A 23,710-nucleotide genomic window follows, 5' to 3' on the forward strand; every position below is an offset into this window, starting at 1 on the left:
TCTCACTGCTTCAATTTTCATGATCGTGGATAAAGGATCAATCCTAGTTGATGTTTATGACTCCAGATAATGATGTGCTTTTATGATATGTAGATTAATAATTGTACTCAGTGTGCTAAATTGTAGTGACATCATCTAGCGATTTGCTTTGAGAAAATAATAAGTTATGTTAAATGAGTGTTCTGTAAATGTGTGGCTTTCATTTTAATGCAATTTAAAACCTCAACAATGAAATACCCTTAACGTTACGATTTTATAAAGCGACATAATTGTTTTGCAGGTGAGCTAAGAAAAGTGGGAGGCACTATTTACGATTTAAGAACACCTCGAAAGTTGGGTGACGTCATACATCAGGTACCAGGAGGAGGTTACGACAACACGATGTGCATAAATGGCACCAAGGAAGATGGAGTGCGATTCGTCGCTAGGTATGAAAAGAGGCTGGTTGCATGGAACGATTACGAAGGCGTGGACACATTAAACACTATTACTTTGTTTTTTATACAGAGTGAAATTTCCCGACGTTGGGTTTAAACGTTAGGGCAAACTTCACCAATCAGTAACAAGCAGGGTTGGTGGTGTGTTACTACTGTATAGCTGTTTGACAGGATGTTCTTACAACACGCTGGCATTCTTTGTTATCTTCTCTAATTCTAGGTCTGCTTGTAACCTAGTTAAATTCTGTTTTTAAACACGTCATTTTCAATTACTTTTAATTCAAGATGGAGAATATTGTGATGAGTGTGTTGATGTTGGTGTACTTAGGAATGGCTTTCTATTTAATAGGTGGTAGAAAACATTACATTATAATCTAATATCAAGGAAGTCGTGTGTTCTGTTCATATGTATTTGCAGAGCGAATGTAACAATGCAGGGAATGGAAGATAATCAATTTTTGTTAGTCATGTGCTGGAAAAGCACTTAAAGTGAATTAAGTGTCAAAAATGTAAGTATATAGAGTGGAAGTGAAATAACTTTTCAGATTAAAAGGCACGATAAGGTACACTTAAATGAATAGGAATAGTAATAGAGCGGTATGTTGACGTTGTCATGGTCGAGGAAAAGATTGAAAAAGCGAAACGTAGTTGAACTTTTTTAATTTCCGAGAACATGAAAACAAACATACCGCTCGTGTATCGTACATTATTTTGTGCGAAGATCGTTTATTACATACCTGAAAGACGAATTTCTAATTAGTTGCAATGAAATCTCCATGTTGGTTTCTGTTTAATGACGGCAACTTCGGAAAACCAAAATATCTTTCTTCAACATTGTTGCCATAAAATGTTTTCTGTGTTTACTATATTCCAGCAGGCCGTGATATAAGTCTGTCTTTTTTTTTCCCCAGTTTATAAATGCGAACTTAAAACAAACGGTAAGGTTATGTAATGATTTATTTTTCATTTTAATATTTTAACAATATTATTTATATAACATATTGCAGTAATAACATCGGCATCTGGAATCTCGTTAATTTTTTCACGGCTTCCTTAATGTTACTTGCATTACAAATGCAGTAACTTTTATGGTGTTGTAGAGTTTACTTAATTTTTGCAAATATTTAAAAACAATAATTAACATTGCAATTTAGGTGAAATTGGAGTGGTAAGTTACCAATTTATAATTATTACTATGTTAAACGTCTCTAAAAATAATATGTTAAAAGCCTAAAGCAGTAAAATGAATGTCGCGCTTAAGCGGTAAGAAGAGGGAAATTATTATGTGTGTTACGTTGGGAATACTGAATGTGGTATTTCACACTTACCGCGTATTGGTTCTGTGTGGAAAACAAGTAAATACGCACGATCTCGCACAAACGTATATTACGTTTTGTGATTAAATGCACGGTTAATTAGAAAATTAAGTTGAAGGTTCAGCAGTCTGGCAACATCGCCGCTAACACAGTCCCCTTTATTTTCCTAATACAGATGTAAAGGGTCAACGAACTCAGGTCTGTCTTCCTACATAAACTGCCTCCCACCTCCCTCTCTGGCTACAACTTTGTAATCTGGTTGCATCGTTCAGTGGTTTTTAAATTAAATTTACATATTGAAATAAGCCAGAGGAAGAAATGATTCTTTATTACATTTTCTATGATATGGACAAAAATCACGATCCTACTCGGAATAGTTACCGAATAAGAGGGTGTTAAACATTTGTGAAAAAAATGTCTCTGAAAACTATGGACTTTCCACTCGCGACTCTCCTGTTACAACATTGGACACTTTTAATCAGAAAACTTCAAGACTGTCGGTACCTGCTTTATACAAAGAAGGTTTTACATCCAGTTTAGAAGATATTTTTCCGGAAGCTCGCAAAATACGAAACACTAAAAATTAAAATTCCACGTTCCTCATTACGGAAAGTACAGCAGAAACGAGAGCAATAAGAAATATTTAATGGAACGTGGCGACATTGTTGCTCATTGCAATTAATTTTTAAGAGCAATGAGAAATATGAAGAAATTAGGAAAACTTATAATATTTTTATATGAAAGTATTTTAGTGTTGTAGTTCTGTATTTACGTACTGCGTATATTGCCTAGTTGAATTTATTTTTGTCAACTTAGTTCTGAAACGCCCTGTACAGTAGTCCCGCCTCGAAGTGGAGGTGATCAGACCGTTTGACATTTCTTCGGGAAGCTTCTCTCTGTATGGAAAACAGAATATATATAGCTCATATTTACTCAAACCCGTCGTACAGGGTGTACCATCCACCGTCGGGCAGAGTAGTGGAGGTGTTTTCCGATCAGCCCGGTTTGCAGTGGTACACCAGCAGGAACCTGCCCGATCCCGATGCTCGGTCCTCAAGGGAACTCGCACAGACAGTTCCCGACGAAGAGGTGCCTGATATAACTCAAGAAGTGGTGATCGACGCACCACTCGAGGAGACGTCACCCCCTGTGCCACTTCCCCCTGCCGAGGTGATAGGGAAGGACGGGACGGAGTACAAGAAGTACGGAGCCTTCTGCCTGGAGACGCAGAACTACCCTGACGCCGTCAACCACGTGAGTACACCACCTACGAAAAATGTTTTTTTTTTTTTTTTTTTTTGCGCAGTTCTTCGTATTCCACCATTACTCCATTATTACCCTATCAAGTAGTTTTTATTTAACGACTCCATCAACTTTAGATTTTATTCAGCGACGAAATTCAACGTGGGTGAGAAATGGCCGGAAAAAAATATTGGTTGCAGTCTTTTGTTTGGCTATTCGGGACAGCGTTCTTTTATGTGCAGTAAATACACGATACGGGCCTTCCACCTTTAAATGAATTCCACGCTATCAGCCCCAATTTCACTTGCAAAGACGCGTGTTCGTGTACTTTTTAAATCTTTGTTCTTCCATTACTCCTTTATTTCATTCGTTCATACATTCATGCATCATTCGTTCGTTCATTCATTCATTATTTGTTCGTTCACTCATTCATTCATGCATCATTCGTTCATTCATTAATTCATTCATTCATGCGCCATTCATTCGTTCGTTCATTCATTCATTCATGCATCATTCGTTCATTCGTCCATTCATTCATCATTCGTTCATTCATTCGTTCGTTCATTTGTTCATTCATTCATTCATGCATCATTAATTAATTAATTCATTCATTCATTCATTCATTCATTCATACATGCATCATTCGTTCATTCGTCCATTCATTCATTATTCATTCATTCGTTCGTTCATTCATTCATTCATGCATCACTATTTATTCGTTCATTCATCCATTCGTTCATTCATGCATCATTCGTTCGTTCGTTCATCATTCGTTCGTTCATTCGTTCATTTATTCATTCATTCATCCATTCGTTCATACATGCATAATTCATTCGTCCATTCATTCATCATTTGTTCGTTCATTCGTTCATTCATGCATCATTCGTTCATTCATTCATGCAGCATTCATTCGTTCATTCATTCAATCATGCATCATTTGTTCATTCGTCCATTCATTCATCATTCGTTCATTTATTCGTTCGTTCATTTGTTCATTCATTCATGCATCACTCATTGATTGATTGATTCATTCATTCATTCATCCATTCGTTCATTCATGCATCATTCGTTCGTTCATTCGTTCGTTCATCATTCATTCATTCATTCATTCATTCATTCATTCATTCATTCATTCATTCATTCATTCATTCAACTTGCTCCATTCCCTAGTTATTTAATACGATTATTTTGACAATTGCAGTTCAAAATCTAATAGTTAAATAATAAAAAAACTATAATTTGGAATTTTGTTACATAAATACGTCTGCTATATCGAAGGGTGACTATGCCTAAAATATAACTTTAATAGAATACGCATTTACGTCAAATCCTTCGGAATCAAGGTTACATTGTTATTTTTCTTTGCTGTATTTGTATGGGGAAAAAAGGAAATGAACTTTGAATGTAATCAAGAATAAAAAATTTCCAATCAACCCTGTGAATGATCCATCATTGTTTTCCTCCTCATTTAGAACGTCCTTACATTCCATCATTGCCTCACTTCATCTTCCTCCACTCCCAGATGTAGAGCACAGAGCAGATGCCCGTATGCGTCTTTTTCTACTAAAACTTAATGGCTATAAATGTCTAAAACTGTCGTTAAATATAGAGGAATTTCCCAGATGCTCCGGTTTTACTTACCATTTTGCCATTGTTATATCATCCCATTATCATCATTCTGATCGGCTTGGCTTTCTTGTTTTAACTTAGTTATAATAAATATAGGCTATGTTATGACTAGAGGATAGTTTTCATATGATGGGAAACCAATAAATTTTCAAAATCAATTTTTTTGTCTTTAAAATGATCTTTGATATGTGAAAAATATATCACATAAAATTGTATGAACATTTATGTCCTTGTCAGCTGCTGCAACTCTATCTTTAAAACTCTGGTGCACAGGGTTTTGAAGGGGAAAGGATGGTTAAATATAATTTTCAAAATTAATTTTATTGTCTTTAAAATGATCTTTGATATGTGAAAAAATATTACATAAAATTGTAGGCACATTTATGCCCTTTTCAGCTGGTGCAACTCTATCTTTAAAACTCTGGTGCACAGGGTTTTGAAGGGGAAAGAATGGTTAAATATGATGGAAAGCCAGTAAATTTTCAAAATCAATTTTTTCTTAATGATCTTTCATATGTGGAAAATATATTACATAAAATTATATACACACCTTGTCAGCTGCTGTCATGCTGTTTTTAAAAGCTCTGGTGCACAGGGTTTTGAAGGGGAAAGGATGGTTAGATATGTTGGAAAACCACTAAATTTTCAAAATCAATTTTTTCTTAATGATCTTTCATATGTGGAAAATATATTACATAAAATTATATACACACCTTGTCAGCTGCTGTCATGCTGTTTTAAAAGCTCTGGTGCACAGGGTTTTGAAGGGGAAAGGATGGTTAGATATGTTAGAAAACCACTAAATTTTCAAAATCAATTTTTTCTTAATGATATTTCATATGTGAAAAATATAGTACATAAAATTATATACACACCTTGTCAGCTGCTGTCATGCTGTTTTAAAAGCTCTGGTGCACAGGGTTTTGAAGGGGAAAGGATGGTTAGATATGTTAGAAAACCACTAAATTTTCAAAATCAATTTTTTCTTAATGATCTTTCATATGTGAAAAATATAGTACATAAAATTATATACACACCTTGTCAGCTGCTGTCATGCTGTTTTAAAAGCTCTGGTGCACAGGGTTTTGAAGGGGAAAGGATGGTTAGATATGTTGGAAAACCACTAAATTTTCAAAATCAATTTTTTCTTAATGATCTTTCATATGTGAAAAATATAGTACATAAAATTATATACACACCTTGTCAGCTGCTGTCATGCTGTTTTAAAAGCTCTGGTGCACAGGGTTTTGAAGGGGAAAGGATGGTTAGATATGTTAGAAAACCACTAAATTTTCAAAATCAATTTTTTCTTAATGATCTTTCATATGTGAAAAATATAGTACATAAAATTATATACACACCTTGTCAGCTGCTGTCATGCTGTTTTAAAAGCTCTGGTGCACAGGGTTTTGAAGGGGAAAGGATGGTTAGATATGTTAGAAAACCACTAAATTTTCAAAATCATTTTTTTCTTAATGATCTTTCATATGTGGAAAATATATTATATAAAATTATATACACACCTTGTCAGCTGCTGTCATGCTGTTTTAAAAGCTCTGGTGCACAGGGTTTTGAAGGGGAAAGGATGGTTAGATATGTTGGAAAACCACTAAATTTTCAAAATCAATTTTTTCTTAATGATCTTTCATATGTGAAAAATATAGTACATAAAATTATATACACACCTTGTCAGCTGCTGCCACGCTATTTTTAAACCTCTGGGGCACAAGGTTTTGAAAGGGAAAGGATGGTTAAATATGATGGAAAACCAGTAAAGTTTCAAAATCATTTTTTTTTCTTTAAAATAATCTTTGGCATGTGAAAAATATATGACATAAAATTTTATGCGCATTTATTGCCTTTTAGTTTCCGTGACACCATTATTAAACTCCTGGTGCTGAAAGTTTTTAAATAACACTAAAACTTTTATTGCAATTTCCCACAACTTCAATTTTTTCACTGATGTACTGTTAAGTTATTTGAGTAAGTAAATAACTACTTCACTGTCTTAACATTATACATTTTTGGTGTTATGTTTCCTGATTGACTAGTTTCGTTGTTATTTGCATCATCCTCTCTACCTCGTTTCATCTCTTGTAACTTTTCCTCGATTTTGTTATAATAAGCTTCCCACCCTTGCATCACAATATATTATTTCATGACAAAATAAATATAATTTTTCTTAACTTTAAGTTATATTCATGTAAAAGTAAGTATTAATTTTTGTAATATATTTTAAATATATTTTCCACATTTACTTTGATTTGGAATACTTTAAATAAATTATATCTTAACTTACGTAATGTTCCGTCATGGAAATAATTTTATTAGCTTAATACTTTAAGGTGATACATACAAAGATATCAGCGTCTTCAGTTTTGATGCATTCAATGTGAACCTCAATTGATTCATTAACTGATAATGATATCTGTTTCAGAGACGGTTTCCTGACAGCATCCTGAGACCAGGAGAACTGTATAGTCACACATGCATCTATCGCTTTGGCATTCAGAAGTGACGAGTGTATTCAGACTGATAACGTTCTGGAAATGTATTGTTGCGAGCCAGACCCGTCATATTTCGAGGCTACATTCAATCCTCATGCATGAATTGATTTAGTTCTGTGTAAATATGTGAAATATACCTACATCAATATGCAATTAATGGCATTTAAACTATTATCACGTGACCTCATTATTTCGTTTTTATCACTTGCTGAAATTTCTTAAAGCTCATACTTAAGAATGTATGAAACTAAAACAAAAATTGAAGGGTTCAGAGCCATAGTGGGCCAAGCGCCATTTATTAAAAACGGAGAAAGCAAGGGTTAAAGTTAAGTGAATACCATAGTTTAATGAAGATTGATATATCATTTAGTTTTAATGTGTGTACTTTATATTACTTCCTATATTATGTTTCCATTGAATTATGGTAATAACTTCATTTTAACTCTTGTTTTCTACAGTTCTAGTAAATGGCGCTTGGCCCACTATGGTTCTAAATCTTTCAATTTATGTTGAATCTTTCGTTCACTACTTTTAACACTTGAATATAAATAATTGATTAAATGGCGATCTTACTCGTGTTAATTATGTAAGCATGTGTGGCTTACAGCTGTTTCGGTGCTAATTGACACCATCCTCAGAGCCTACTAGATCTCAGCGCTATCTCAACTTCGCTGCCTGTTGTGTGGGTGCGTTCGTGTGATGAAGAGTTGTGTCAAATAGTGTGTGTGTTCTGAAATTGATCTGTGTATTGAGAATTTGATTAGGGTGTGTTTTAGTGTGTCATATTTCATATTGGTCTAGTGTGTTGAGTTTTTGGTTTTTGGGTTGTATGTGTAGGATTTCCATGTCTGTATTTATGTTATTGTATGTGTGGTTAGCATTAGTTATGTGTTCGGCATATGTAGATGTATTGTGTCCTCTGGTTATTGCTTTATGTGTTCTTTGTATCGAGTTTGGAATGATCTGCCTGTCTGTCCAATGTAGAGATAACGCTGAGATCTAGTAGTCTCTGAGGATGGTGTCAAGTAACACCGAAACAGCTGTAAGCCACACATGCTTACATAATTAACACGAGTAAGATCGCCATTTAATCAATTATTTACTTTCAATTTCATTTCAAATTTTTCACATTTATCTTTAGTTAACAATAGGTTGGAAAATATTACTTTTGCTGGCAATAAATAAAGAATTGGTATATGAAAACAATTAAATAAAAATTAAATTGCATTTTAAACTTCCAAAATCTGCATATCTATACTATCAAAGACATAAGAGATGGTTGTCCCCTATCACCAATATTGTTTAACATTTATGTTAATAAAATTACTGATTAACTTTGTAGCTTCCTTACTGTGTTAATATGAGGAATTTACCTGGCTGACTAGTTTCGAAGTGATATTCTTCCATGTTGAATCTTTCAACATACCCATGAGCCAACAACACTACAATGAAGAAGTGAACACAATCAAATACATAGCACAAGAAAATGGTTACAACCCAAACATAATAGACAACATCATAAGGAACACAAAACAAAAACTCAACAAACACAAAAACACACAAAACACAACACAAACACAAGAACACAAGAAATACATCACACTAACATACGAAAACAAAAACACACACAAGATCGCATCCTCATTCAGAAAACAGAAATACAACATAGCATACAGAACAGAAAACACACTACAAAGACATCTCAACACACAAACAACACAAACAAATAAATACAACCACACAGGCATATACAAACTCACATGCAATAGTTGCGACAGTTTCTACATTGGACAGACAGGCAGATCATTCCAAACTCGATACAAAGAACACATTAAAGCAATAACCAGAGGACACAATACATCTACATATGTCGAACACATAACTAATGCTAACCACACATACAATAACATAAATACAGACATGGAAATTCTACACATACAACTCAAAAACTAAAAACTCAACACACTAGAACAATATGAAATATACAGACACACTAAAACACATCCTAATCAAATTCTCAACACACAGATCAATTTCAGAACACACACACCATTTGACACACCTCTTCATCACACGAACGCACACACACAACAGGCAGAGAAGTTGAGATAGCGCCGAGATCCAGAAGGCTCTGAGGATGGTGTCAAGTAGCACCGAAACAGCTGTAAGTCGCACATGCTTACATAATTAACACGAGTAAGATCGCCATTTAATCAATTACTGATATTCTCCATTGTCCGAAGCCTAGTTTAATAAAATTATCTCCGAATGGAATGACAAAGAAAAGGAAATAATAATACTCCCACAAATTGTGATATTAAATAATATTTTTTTGTTATTTTTTTTTCTGATTGTCAAATGTTGACAGCAAATCCAGAATACTAATTAATTACAATAGTTCATACATAAATTAGAAAAAATGTCTTTAAAATATAGTTTAACAGAATGGCATCTAGTTACAGATTAAGGTCAAAATTATGCCATATAGAGGATTAGATCCAAAAAGGTCCAAGGTAGTTATAAAAAACATCAGGCAACAAAAGAAAAACAGAGAGAGAGAGAAAGAGAGAACACTATAAACCATGCTCAATAAAAAAAATACTAATATTATTATAGCTGTTTTCACACTTCTTGGAATCAGTTCCCCAACATGATTTATATGTTCTTCACCTTTAACTTTAGTATTTCTTATTTTGTCTTCCTTCTTTTCTTTCCTCTTCCTCATCTTTGGCCATTGCATATTTGGTTCCGGTTCATTTTGATGATCATTCATTTGTAAAGCGAAATATTTAAGCAATAACACCGACAATAACAGCTAATATGGCGATGAAACAAAAGAAGAAAACTCTAATGCTATCTTCATAATATTTTCTAACAAGAACCGGATAAGTTTGTGACTTGTCCGTCTTTTGATAGAAAGATGTTGGACTAATCCGCTTTTTGCAGAAACATTACATTTTCAAACACTCATTTCGATGGCACAAATCCGGTTTTTTTGTAGAAACTTGTTATGTCAGTAGATGTCGTTTGAAATGAAGTGAAGAGAACTGTACTATGCTCAAAATTTGAATTTTTGGACTTGTCCGGTTTTTGCTATCAACCCTTCAATTGCAGTGAATTATAAAGATTATACCAGTGGCGGCTCCTGCATATTTCTTAAGAGGAGGAAAGAAGTTAACAGCGCAAAATGACACCTTCTTGAGAGAAACATGCTACAAATTAGCCTACATGCATACATGTAAGACCAGGTAGTGTTAGGGTTGATCTTCCCTTTTGTACAGCAATAATCTGTTTTTGTAAACTGAGTTTCCTAAATTGTCGAAAATATAATATGTTTTCACTTCCATTCATTGTTGAATAATTGCACAAATTAACAATTACAAGGAAATTCACAACCTCGCAGCATTTTTCACGCACACTACAGCATCACACGTGTTGGTAGAGACCAGCTACTAACACGTAACCGGAACCGTTTTACGGAAATGGGAATGAGAAATAATCTGTTAGGAAAGCGAGATAACTGCACCCACCCACATGGTCTGTGTTGCCATATGTACATTTTACAAGTTCAGTATCAAATGCTTTGGAAGAATGTCAGTTCTTGTAAAGTCATACTACCATTATTGTTCAAAGCTGCCGGTGGCCGATTAATTTTTTTATGTTAAAAATAATGTAGTTTGCAGTACCTTCAATTTCAAATATATTTGAACAAAACTGACAACTTGGCTGTTGTCCTGTCTAGTAGACAATGAATGGAAGTGAATTTCAGAGAAAAAGATCTGCAATACTAACTTAGAACTACTTCCTCTTTGTTTTATATAAATCCAACTTCAACTTTCAGATATCCTCGAAAGTTTCAAACCATGAACATAGCTTATATAAAATGCAATGAATATATTTTGATATATAATTAAAAAAAAAGTTTATATGGTGTCTTTCATAGCTTTGCGTTAAAACTGTTTTTATTGTGTCTCCTCCTAGATGACGTGTTATAGTCTGGTTGAATGCAAGATCGCTAGATGGCAGCAGTAGCGAGCTTGCTGCACGACCAGTCTGTTTCTATTTCCCGCCCATGCGCTGATTCAGAGGAAGATCTCCTCCCTATCCGTTCATTTACTTGCTTTAAAACTCTGCTTCTTTCTCTGGCCGCTAGTGCGCTGTTGTCTATGTGTGTTAACTGCAGTAAAGGAGGAATGGATTGACTTTCCTCCACACAAACAATCTCGCATCCTTCTCACAGTTTTCTAGCAGCACATGAGTGCACGTAGTTTAAAACTCGATCAACAGAGGTGAACTTAAAAATTATCGAATCTTCCTCGAAATTCAAGGCATATATTTCATTTGGTATTTACTTTCAAAAGAAGAAAAATGTGAGGAGGACGTTCCTCCCTTCCCTCCCCCGAGGAACCGCCACTGGATTACACTGTCATCTACATAGGGTACTGAGTCAGAGACTTTTCTGATGTAGTTGGAATGTCTGAAGTATGAATGTTCTAGAGCAGAGTCCTTAACACTGAACCTTGTGGAATGCCAGCCTCCATAGAGTGAGCGAAGGATAACACCATGCCTTCATTCATGGAAAAGAGTGATTTGTTAGATAGGAAGCTTTTTTTTAAATTTTCTATGTTTTTAGTTAGTTATTTAACGACACTGTATCAACTACTTGGTTACTTAGTGTACGTGGGTTTGATGATAGCAAGATGGTATTTGGTAACATGAGGCCGAGGATTCGCCATAGATTACCTGGCATTCGCCTTATGGTTGGGGAAAACCATTATGGTAATCCCTGTTGCTATAATTATTATAGCCACAATGAAACTTTTGATAGAAAAACATCTTGAATTTAATATCGAAACACATATTGCATTCATTGATTTCAAGAAAACTTTTGATAAAGTAAACTGCAACAAACTGTTAGAAAAATTGACATGTGACCATATTTCACAACAAAATATTTTTAACTTATACACAGAAACAATGATTTCTGTCAAAATTGTTGATATATTATCTAATTGGCTTGAAATTTCTTTTGGAGTTAGACAAGAATGTCCATTTTCACCTCTTTTATTCAACATTTATATGAATGGAACACTACGTGACTTTAGGTGACATATATTTATCAACCGAAATTTATGTTCGGATACACTAATCTTCACAGATGAATTTTGGTCTTATTAGCTAGTTCTAAAGATGACTACAACGATCAGTCTATAATTTAAAATTAATTACTGACAAATGTTACATGGAAATTTCCACTGACAAAACTAAAATAATGGCTTTCTGTGGCAAAGAACCAGTACCAAGTAAAAATTTGTATTAATGATAAAATGTTAGAAAGAGTTACGGTAATGAATTCAATTATCTTGACTTTAAACTATCATTTTTAAGAGATTTAGATACTGTACTCCTGAAAACAATTTTAAATTTAATAAAGCCATGGACATCATTAACAGTATAATGAAATTTTCCCTAGTCCCAAAACATACCCATTGTCATCTATACAAAACCCTAGCAAGACCAGTCCTTTGTTATGGCCGTGAAGGTTGGACTTTAAGAAAAAATGATGAAAAAATAGAATTACTGCAAGTGAAATGAAGTTCATGTGCTGAACAGCTGGCTATACCAAATGTGACCACAAAAGAAATGAAGATTTCCTGTAAGAACTTGGAAAGGAATCAGTACAGCATTATATACACCGATACCAAGATAATTGGCACTGTTATGTCAAGTGTACCGTAGGCTATGCCTAGAACAAGGATTCCTCGAGTATTCTTGAATACAGACCAGCAGAAGTAAGATCACTAGGACGCCCTGTGAAGAGATGGAAGGGAAATTTTGTAGACTGGAACAGTTCTTTTTAGAACTGTACCCTATTAGTAAGATGATAATGATATGATGATTATGGTCATCCTACTGCTACTGGAATTAGCTTGTGGAACTTTTTAACTTGGTCTAGGATTGATTTTTTCTGGAATTTCATATTCATAACACTATGTATTTGTTCATTAGTTGTGTACCAGTTGATATTGTGAATTATTGAGACCCATTTTGTTTTGACTAGTAATCTGGAAAGGTTGCTATAGCTGAAGAGGCTGAAAAATAATCTATAAATGAGATAACATGGTTGTGATCTGATGGCAGCACGAAAATTGTTTCAGTATGTAGGTGTTTAATAACAGTATTAACCAGAGCAATATCATTTTATTCTGTAACATCAGACATATTTGAAGACTGGACATAAAAAAGGCTGTAAGTGCCAAGATCTTTAAAAATTTGTTCTTCCAAGAAAAAGAATCTACTGGTATGTCTCTGGCTCAATCCACTAAGAAAATTGACAAGTCTTATTATAATTTTATTTAGAGCCTAGCTTCTTCCATAAATGTGCAAAACGTATGATATTACATTACTACTTGCACAAGAAAATTCTGTTTCCTATGGATTGTCTCTTTGGTACCATAGGAGGAGTTATGGGGGGGAGGGGCACTGACCCCCAAACTTGTCTGAACTCTTTTTTTTTTTTCTATTAACGTTAGAAAATATTGAATTCAAAATCTCTATTTAGCTTTTGTTTATGATTAAGTTTCTGTGCTTAAATTTATTAATTGAAGCGTCGGCTGGAACAACGTTCTAAGTTACAAAATTTTCATTCGGCATGTTTCCGTGTAATAATGTTGTATGTCATGTTACCTTGCTATACTCCTTGGCTTGGAACTGTCCATCAATGCATACGTGAAATTTGTCCACTCAAAAGTTTGCTACCCTATAACAACAACGTTGTACGTGTACACATTTTACCAAATGTAACTTATAACGTTGTTCCAGCCGACGCTTCAATTAATGTCTTCAGATCATATGTCTAGACTGTAATAGTTATTTTAAATTTCTGAATGTATAAGAATTTCTGTACCTCATTTGAGGAATGGAAGCACTGTAATGTTTCTTTTGTAACAGCCTGTACTCATGTGTTAGAAGTCTGCAGGTGTTCAGGCCGCCACTTGGAGAAATATGAATAACATGCTGCAGAACAATGCATAGAAAAGATAAGTGATCCTGGTATAATGTGTTAACCTAAAGATGAGATTAAATAAAATAATTAGAGTTTACATTTCATATGATATCTTCAGAAGGTAAGCTTCATATAAAAAAGTTTCTGTTAGCACTGTTACATAGTCTTATCAGTGGCGTATACTGGTTAAAGGGTTTGGGCTACCGCTGACCCTTTTATTACACAAAATATATCTAACAATTACTTTAATTTTAATTACTATGGTAAAACTAATAATACAAAATTATTACATTATGTTATATTATAAACTTTTTCTTTTGTAATTTCCTTGGGCTACCGCCGGTAGCCCCGGTAGCCCGCAGAATACGCCCTTGAGTCTTATTGATGCATGCATATGTTTCTGTATGAGAGAGAAATAGAGGGAGATTGTTTTAAGTTATGCCCTATTATAATTTGTACTTGACCTACAGTTCAAGTCCTATAGCCTACAACTCAGTCCAAAAGATTGCGGATATGGATGTAACACTATATGGTAAGAAACATGCTCCTTGAAAATACTTTTATTAAATGATCATATTCCGATATGCTGTATCACGGTCAAGCTATTATGGGGGAGGAGGTAAATGATGTCCCCCTGTAACCCCGTTAAATGGGGATTCCATGGTTTGCTTCGCCCCCCCCCCCCCTCCAAGGAAACGGTTCTCAATCCTCGTTTTATTATGCTGGCTATTATAAGCTTAAGGAATTTGAATGAGTGTTTATTTATTTATTTATTTATTTTGTGGTGTCAATAAAGACACATGTCATTACAAGTGCCAGGTCACATGAACCCTTGCTTTAAAAAGAATTGGGAAATAATTCAGCCAGAGTCCTCTACTGGAACTCAAACCATTAGTAAAGTTTCTTTTCCTGCCACTAGATTGCACGAGACTGTATCTCCTGTTACATTGACTGTCTGAAAGAGCAATGTATCTTTGGTCAGCGTAACAACATTACGAAATTCATTTTATTCTGATGATAGGCTCAAATTGTGCATCAAAAGGATGATAATTTTTACGCACTGTTAAATTATTGTAAATAATTATTTTACTTATTTTGCACTGTATGTCACTATGATTATGTTTTTATTTAAAGTGAAGTTTTGCTCATACGTTGGTTGGCAAGACTGTCTTACGACACGAGATGTGTTTACATCTCATAGAGAAGATAATTTAGTTTTCACTGGACTGTTGTGGATATAGGAGGGAGTTAGTTACGTGTATGCTTGTTTGTTTGAAACTGTAATAATTAATAAGGTGCTTTGTGTATTTTAAAAGTGAAATTGTGGTTTGTGAAAAACAGACTTTAAAGAGCTATTAACATTTCGTTGAGGCGTACATTAATGTAAGTAGATATTCACTTCATTGTGTAGCCAGCATTTGTGTTTTCAGTTCCTGAGTAGTGGTTGATAGATTTTTGAAAATAGTTGTGCATTATTTTGAAATTATATAGCATTTGTGTACAAGCATCTGATGTGCATTAAACTAATTACGAAATTTTAATGAAATAGTGGAATATCATGAGATATTATGAAACTTCCGTTAATTTCTTTTATCTAGTTTGGTATTGGAGTGCCTATTGTGAGTAGCTATTTTATTTATTAAATTAGTAGGCCTGCCATTGATTAAATTTACGCGTGTGAAATTTATTTTTCCGTAATTATTTAGACATCATTGTTCTCTATCTAATATGATATCCATATCCATAATGGAATCCATTCATATATCAACATGATTAAAAATGTTCTGCTGCGTTTCGAATCTTTATCGTTAGTTAGGTACTGAGAAAATTGTCACTTGAATTAGATATTTTCCGCCATTAATATGATATGATATCTGTAAAATAACATAAGCTTAATTCTACTGTTTTGCTGTAGATGAAGTTTGAGGATGAAAACTTTGATACATAAGTGAAAAATATAGTCATTTTATGTGGTGGCCTACCAAATTTTTTCCTTTGTTTCAAATAAGTTAGACTGTTCTAAAGATTTATTTTTCTCATATTAGGCCTAGTTAATGGAAGTCGAATTCTTGATATTAGATTGAAATAGCCATATTAGGTTTCAAATGCAGACAAAAATAAATATCTTGTTTATATTTGATTGTACCTACCTTAGAGAAAGTACCTTTCTTATATGTACAGCAACATAATGTTTTCATATGGTACAATGTGTTCCTAAATATCATGGTTATTATAAACCATTGTAGGCCTAATTTACTTATTTACAAAATTGTTACACTTATTGGAGTAGGCCTACATAAAATAAATGGCAGAGCAGAGTTGAATTTGGTTTTGGTGGAAACTTAATCTCTTCTGTTGTAAATAGGTATCAAGGTGTCATTTTCGCAGCTTGGTGTGTTTGATATTTATCTTTGGTGGTAGTTGTTATTTTCCGATAATTTTATGAAGCTGAAACAATAAACAATAGATTTATCAGGTTAAATATCTTACATTCTTGCTCATTTTACTGCCATTACTGAACAGTCTAAGTAGAGATACATTTATTACCGGTAGTTTAGAATAATTTATATTTATAGTGTTTATGAAATTCTCATATATAGGTCTTAAACAGCATTTCAATCTTTTCTCTTCACACTACTTTTTGTATATTTTCTATATCAATTTAGCTGAATTAGATTTGTGTCTATATGGAAACGCCTTATGCAAAATAACAATTAGCCTATTTCCTGTTAAGAATCGTTAATCTTATGATTTTTACACATTTTTAAAATAAGTTTTGTGCAATTAGTGACTGATTTTTAAACAGGTACCGACACCATTCAGGAATGTCAAGAATCCGGTTTTTATTTGTTGAAAATGTGTAGGAAACATATTTGCGATATACTGTACGTATTTAAAACTATTATTTAGCATTGTCTTTATCATTTGCTGTTAGAAAGCAATTTTTATCGGAGAAACAAAAGAGATCACTGTTTTCATGCCTTATCAAGCTGTGGGAGAGATAACGTTCCCCTTTTTTGCCATCTGTGTTCTCTCTGACCCAATGTGATATGTGAAGCTCACAGACCTCCCACGGACAAACACATGGCTTGGGACTGACAAATCATATTGCTGGAAATCTTTGTGAACTGCTTTTTCTCCTGAAAATCATTGTTTCGATATATCAATGCAGTCTTTTGTTTCTGGGATTTTAATAACTATTATGCGGTGGGCCTATATGCATTTTGTTGTCCAGGTTTGTTTTGACCAAATGGGACTGTTTTTTTTTTAAACAAAATGTTCATTGTTAGGGACATTTCTTGATATATTGAATAATTTTACCACATTATGTAATGGCTTAAGAGTTCTGTTGTTAGTGTAAATTAATAAGTGAAGCTGTTTTTAGATGTTTTTGTTTTTTGACTAGTTTGTTTAGGCCTAGGCTACATCGTATTTCTATAATATGTTGTTTACTTACTGAACATTTAATTTATTGATGAAGTTTGGCGTTAATGCAGATGCGGGCACAGACATTTGAATAAAATACAGGACCTATGGACAGAAAATACATAGACATTTAGAAATCGTTAAAATAGGTCATACCTTTGAGACTGAAAACATAATATGGTGATTGATAGAACATTTTTGGTCAAAAGGAATAAAAATGAACCAGAATATTAACTTTAGGTTTGGGATATCAAGAAAGCAGTTCACATGGTAAATGGTTATTGATTAATACGGGTAAATTTGAAGCTGACCACGATTTTTAAAGTAGTCTTACTACCTGTACATTAAAAATATACCTTCATTGAATAAATGAGATTAAAGAAGACAGTGTGTGACGAATAATAAATACGATCTTGTGTCTCCATAACTAAGAGAACTATAGGATTGGAGCGGAAAAATAAGACGCCATAGTCTAGTATATACAGTCACGAAGCTTGAGTTGTGAGGGTGCTAGGAACAAAAGACTGTGCCGGTAATATTTCGCATTGTCTGTAATGAGGCGATATTAGCGATCCTAGTGGTCAGCAACTATCTATGGATGCATATTTACTACGTATTGAGCTTCGTGACTGTATATACTAGACTGTGAAGACGCCCAGCAGACATTTTTACATGTAACTTATTGTGCTGATCATAATTTAAATTTTAATATAGCCTGTTTTACAGTAAAAGAAACCGACAAAGAATTTAGGCATTTATGTTTAATGTATATTAAATCAGATGAAATAGCATTACCGGTAAGCGAAAATAAAAGAAAACAGTGAAGGAAATAAGCATTTGTTAAAAATATGATAAAAGTGCATCCAACGGCATGCTATGGAAGTTTGGAGAAAGATTTATTAATTATGTAGATTAACTATTACCGGTACCTCGGTTTATATCGAGTAATAATGTATGAAAAATAGATTTTATGTACTAATTTTTGTGTGGAACAGATTTGTTATGTCTCCGCATTTGTGTTAATACTCGTATATATTTTAACATACCCGTATGTTACAAGGAAAGGCAATTGATTTAAATTAATTTATTTTTTCTAAGTTGTGTTCGTGCAGTTGTTCCACGTTTGCAGTGCGATGTAGTTGATTGGGCGTTATTTTGCACGTTACGAGGTAGGTAAAATTAGGAGGAGGTTGGAAGGGGGCCGTTAATTTGGTTAGTGTAAGTGATCTAGGTTAGCATAGATTTGCTTATTTTATATAGAGTGCTATATATTTGAAGTTCGTATAGATAAATAAAATTATAATTATTTCAATAAATGATTTGTGTCAGAATATTGTATACTTGAAATTGTGTTGAGAGTGAAAATACACATGGTTAACCGTACCCTACTCGTATATGAATCTTTTTTATTACATAATATTTTTACTTCATTTGTTGTTGGGACATGATTACATACTGATTGAAGAATTGGGTATTAACTTAATCTTAAAATCCTTTTCCTTTGAACAATTTTCCAAAAGCGCTAACTTTCCTATGTCATAAAACCTTCAGTCAATTGAAAATATCAATCTTTCTTATTTTTGTAGTATTTTTACCCTTCTCTTTTGTTAATTTTTTGGGTTTTCTCCCTTTTCTTCTCACATTTTTTGTATTTCTGTTAGTTTTACATTATACAGTACTTAGGCTATAGAAATAGTGGTAATTAGCAAGGGACCCCCGGTCTTTTATAAAGTATGTGGCTAGATTAGTGGGTTAATTGAGGGGATATCTAAGTGACGTGGGGCCGAGAAATATGTGAAAAGATTTCAATGATTTAAGATCCTCTGCCTCACGTAAATTAAATATCCCTTCATTTAACCCACTAACCTTGTCACGTAGCTACCTTGTAAAAGACCGGCGATCCCTTGCTAATTACCGAAATGGTGTAACTCACCTTTTAAATTAACCATTGGCCTAGCTTGGATGCACCCAGATTCCATCCGAGAAACTTAGGTTACTGGACCAATGTTTTCCACTGAGCTAACACGTTATTGACAAACGAACAATCGAATATAACTTAAGTATGACGTATGGTCATGGAAGCATCTACTTCTCGAGTACACGTGGTCGAAGCTAATAATTGAGTTACACTACGCGGAATCAACATTTCAACTTTGTCACGTGAAAGTGACACGGCATAAATAGCAATATGTAAATAAAGGAATAAATTATTACAATAAATATTTTTAATAATTATTAAGATAAATATAAGCTATGTAGAAAACTTAGTTACAATTCGATAGAATCGATCATTGATATCAGGAATATTATATCCATATACTTAACTTACTTCGTGTGATGATGTCTTAACTAACTAACGTCTTAAACATGTAGCATTTTTGGAAAATTATAGTGCCATACTGTCTAGAGTAATTTTATTGTTGCAAGATTCTTTCATTTACCCTATTCGTCTTGAGTCTCATCTTTACCCATCTTTCCCTCCTACTTTTTACAAGACACCAGAATTACGGATAAAGACCACAGTGTAAGATATAACTATCAAACTAATATTATATATTTATTAATTTGTCCTACAGAATAATATCTGTAACATTGAATTTTTCTCCTCAAATATTAATAGTCAATATTACAGATATTATTCTGTAGGACAAATTAATAAATGTACAATATTCTCATAGCTGCAGTGCATATATTTGTACAAATTACTGTGCACGCAACTGCGGAATCCCGGCCAAACAAGTCACTCAGCTGAGTGTGCTCCTAGTATAATGGCAGTTGACATTGGACATATACGTCAACATATATACCTAACTTGGAGTCAGGCCACAAAGGGAAACATTGAAGGAGGAGGGTTCGGTCCGGTACTGTGGGTTGAATTCGGCGTAGCTCAGTGGTCAGAGCGCTTGGTACGTAGAACCAAGGACCCGGGTTCGATCCCCGGCGCCGGAGCGAATTTTTCTCCTCAAATATTAATGATCAAACTAATGTTTTATAGTGAGCTTGAAATAACATTGCAATCCAGTTTCAGCATCGTGATTCTCTCAGTTTGGTCGGGTATATGAAGTAAGATGCATTTCTTTTTTCAATTTAGGCCTAGCTAGCCTACATGTGAAAATGTCAAACAATATGTCTTTTATGTTATAATCATTATCTTACTATTATTCACTGATAAATGACAAGTGCTTGATAAAGTTAAGGTGATTCAGTAACACAACTTTAATCTTCGATCAGAAAGATAGCCATAGACATATTGCTGAGTGGAATCGTCTCCGCCATAATTTGTCTTGAAATTGTTCCCCGCGTGTGAAGTAACCAGACCGGCGGCGTTCGCACGACGTATGGGCTGAAGATGAAATAATTTTGTTCAAAATTATTTTATATCACCCGTTAATGTACTCGTCAAAAAGAATTCTAAACCTAATGGCCCAGTCATGTATTAGTAGAATAGCTGCTTACTGCAACTCCTTTCAGGAGTATGGAGCGCGCATCAACGCGATTTCTCCTCTGAGATTTGGGAGATTTTTCCTACATCATCTTCTATCTTTTTCCTGCTCTTACTTCTTAAGTCGGTCTCAATGATAAAATATTCATATTGGGAGGATTGATAAGATTTTAACTCACCATGGGTGACAGTGGATTTCATGAGCTTCATATAGTGTTATTATGTATGTCTTTGCCGCATCTGTGGCTACAGGCACTCTGGCCTTCCATCCAGGCAGCCCGCGTTCAATCCCCTGTCAGGTCTGGGTGGTATTTGTGGTGGAAAAAAAATAAGACGTTGCAGAGGGGTTTCTCAGGGTACTCCCGTTTTCCCCTTTATCCCACCAACACTCCACTTTCCCCACATTTCATCTATCAACTGCAATAGTAAAAATAGGCAGGGGTTGTGTCTGGGGTAGTACAGGTTTCCGATGCTGACATAGTTTCTAAGGGCTTGGGGCTCCGGGTTCTGGGATTCGAGCTCGTCAGCCGATGAGACATTACCTGTAGAGCCCAGAAAAGATAGCACGCATGTCAGCGTCGGATTCATAAATGTCACCCAGACCGTCATCGGATATAGGGTATACAATGAGCCTAAACGGCATAAGTGCAACGATTCATCCCGGATCCAGCCCCCGTGAAATGAATGAATGAATGAATCAATCAATCATGTCTTTTGCTTATTAATGAAGAAAAATTCTTTCCGGCACCGGGAATTGAACCCAGAACCTTCAGCTTGGCGCGATGAGTGCTCTTACCAGCTGAGCTAAGCCGAGATCTAGTTCACAGTGATGGCCGAACTCCCCTCCTTTGTATTGATGTATGTTCGGCCGGCAGAATCGGATCTCGGCATAGCTCAGATGGTAAGAGCGCTCAGCGCACCAAGCTGAGGGTCCTCTCCGGTTCCGGAATGAATTTTTCTCCATTAATAAGTATCTACATCAGCGTTGTCAGACACAGCCTAAACGGAGCGGAGCGCTCCACTATAACTCGTTGCGAGTTCCGGTGCTTCCACAGACATAAGCAAGTTCACGCTCCGACTGGACGTCTCTAGCACCACAACCGGTTTCGGAGCTTACAACTCTGACACTACTGATCTACATGATGACTACATAAGTCACTGATTACACAACATTTAATAGAGGACGGCGAAGTCCTTATATGAAAATATATAGTCTATGTCCTTTGCCTTATCTTTTTCTATTGTTGACAGAAAATGTCAAGTTTGTAGCTAGGTCTATTATTATTGTTTGCTAGGTGGGTCCCTAAGGCATGAAATGCTGTTCAGAAGTGGGAAAGGGTGAAGTTTTTTTTATTTTACTAATGGCGAATACTTATAGTCGCGACGCTGTTATTCCCGGCGTGATTCCTCCTCTTTGCTTACGTCTTAGGAAGTGAAGGCTCTATAAAATCTAGGTAGGTAGTATCGTTCGCCATTTTTGTTCTTTCGTTGCCGAGCTACCATATGAGGAATCTATTTACCACACCGTTAAACATTATCATGTCGTAAATTCTATGATAATAAATAAAATGCACTGTAATTCAGCAAATAATGTCCTCGTGTGCTTTCTGCGAACGCCGACGAAAGAGCTAAAATGGCGGGCGATTATATTAAGTATTTATCGAGCCTTAGGAAATTCATAACGTCTTCAATAGCGAATCATAAGACGCACACGTTTAAATGTAGGTGACCTGCAACGTGATTGGCTGCCGGAAATTAGAGCGACGGGACTATAGGTAATTCACTCGTATGAAGCCGGTTATGTAGATCAATTTACCGACAGAATCGTTGCCCGGGGTGCGTTATAGGAGGCTGGTCTACGCTACACCCACTATGATGAGTTGATTATGAAGATTTGTTGGGATACCACAAGGGAACTGGAGCTCCCAGAGAAAACACCCATGTTACCTGGACCGGCTTGCTCAACACAAGTTATAAATCTGGGATCGAACCCGGTTCTACAGGATTATAATCCAGCGCTCTAGCCACTAGACCACCACGGCGGCTTGGCAAGGGTGATTATCCAATGTTCTCAGAGATATTAAAAATTTTGGGAAAGTATGTGACTAAAGGCGAAACGAAAAAACTCTTTTAAAACAATGGAAATCTCCCTCTCCTTCTACCTAAAAAAACATTTAGATCGCAGAAACTAGGTGGAGAAACTACGGCTTCATTTTTGGTGGTGCACAAGGAATTATCGTAGTTGATTTCCTGGAACATAGTGCCTCTATAAATGTTGAATATTCTAACCTGAGACGGCTACAAGAACGAAAGTGAAGATTTTAAGGAAGCAGAGCAAGGAAGCGTTTGCAACTTAAATGACATTGCAAGACTATGAGTCAGAACTGTTGTGTCATCCACGATGTTCGCCAGATTTGGCTTCATCAGACTACTCCATCAAGCAAACTCCTCAGGAATTTTATTAAAGAGACAACGCAGAGAATAAGTTAACTGATTTCAATCTCCTTTAAATTCAGAGGACCCAAAAATGAGCTGCCAGGGTATTTATATTTAATTCAATATAATTCCGGACGTTGTAACATTTTATGTGAGGAAATTCCTTCTCCTATCCAAGGCATCACTAATCATTGATACCCATGATATGTACAACGAGGGAGATAATACTGTAGTTGAGCGAATCGAGTATTTTCTAAGTCAAAGAATAC

At 34.9% G+C, this 23,710-nt stretch overlaps 2 protein-coding genes across 5 annotated transcripts in view; both read left to right on the forward strand.

Annotated features, from left to right (window-relative positions):
• The window catches only part of LOC138714633 (galactose mutarotase-like), a 28,543-nt gene extending 17,369 nt beyond the window's left edge, over positions 1 to 11,174 (forward strand). The window contains exons 5-7 of the mRNA XM_069846667.1: positions 281 to 428; positions 2,704 to 3,007; positions 7,062 to 11,174. Coding sequence (XP_069702768.1) covers positions 281 to 428; positions 2,704 to 3,007; positions 7,062 to 7,142 — 533 coding nt within the window. The 3' untranslated portion in view covers positions 7,143 to 11,174. The remainder of the gene's footprint in view (positions 1 to 280; positions 429 to 2,703; positions 3,008 to 7,061) is intronic.
• Positions 11,175 to 15,342: 4,168 nt separating this feature from the next.
• The window catches only part of LOC138714634 (mitogen-activated protein kinase-binding protein 1-like), a 525,862-nt gene continuing 517,494 nt past the window's right edge, over positions 15,343 to 23,710 (forward strand). For all 4 annotated transcript variants that reach the window (XM_069846668.1, XM_069846671.1, XM_069846670.1 and 1 more), the window contains exon 1: positions 15,343 to 15,520. The gene's annotated coding sequence lies outside the window, so the exon portion shown is untranslated. The remainder of the gene's footprint in view (positions 15,521 to 23,710) is intronic.

Source organism: Periplaneta americana, chromosome 15 (assembly GCF_040183065.1).
Source record: "Periplaneta americana isolate PAMFEO1 chromosome 15, P.americana_PAMFEO1_priV1, whole genome shotgun sequence".
NCBI classification, from domain to species: domain Eukaryota; kingdom Metazoa; phylum Arthropoda; class Insecta; order Blattodea; family Blattidae; genus Periplaneta; species Periplaneta americana.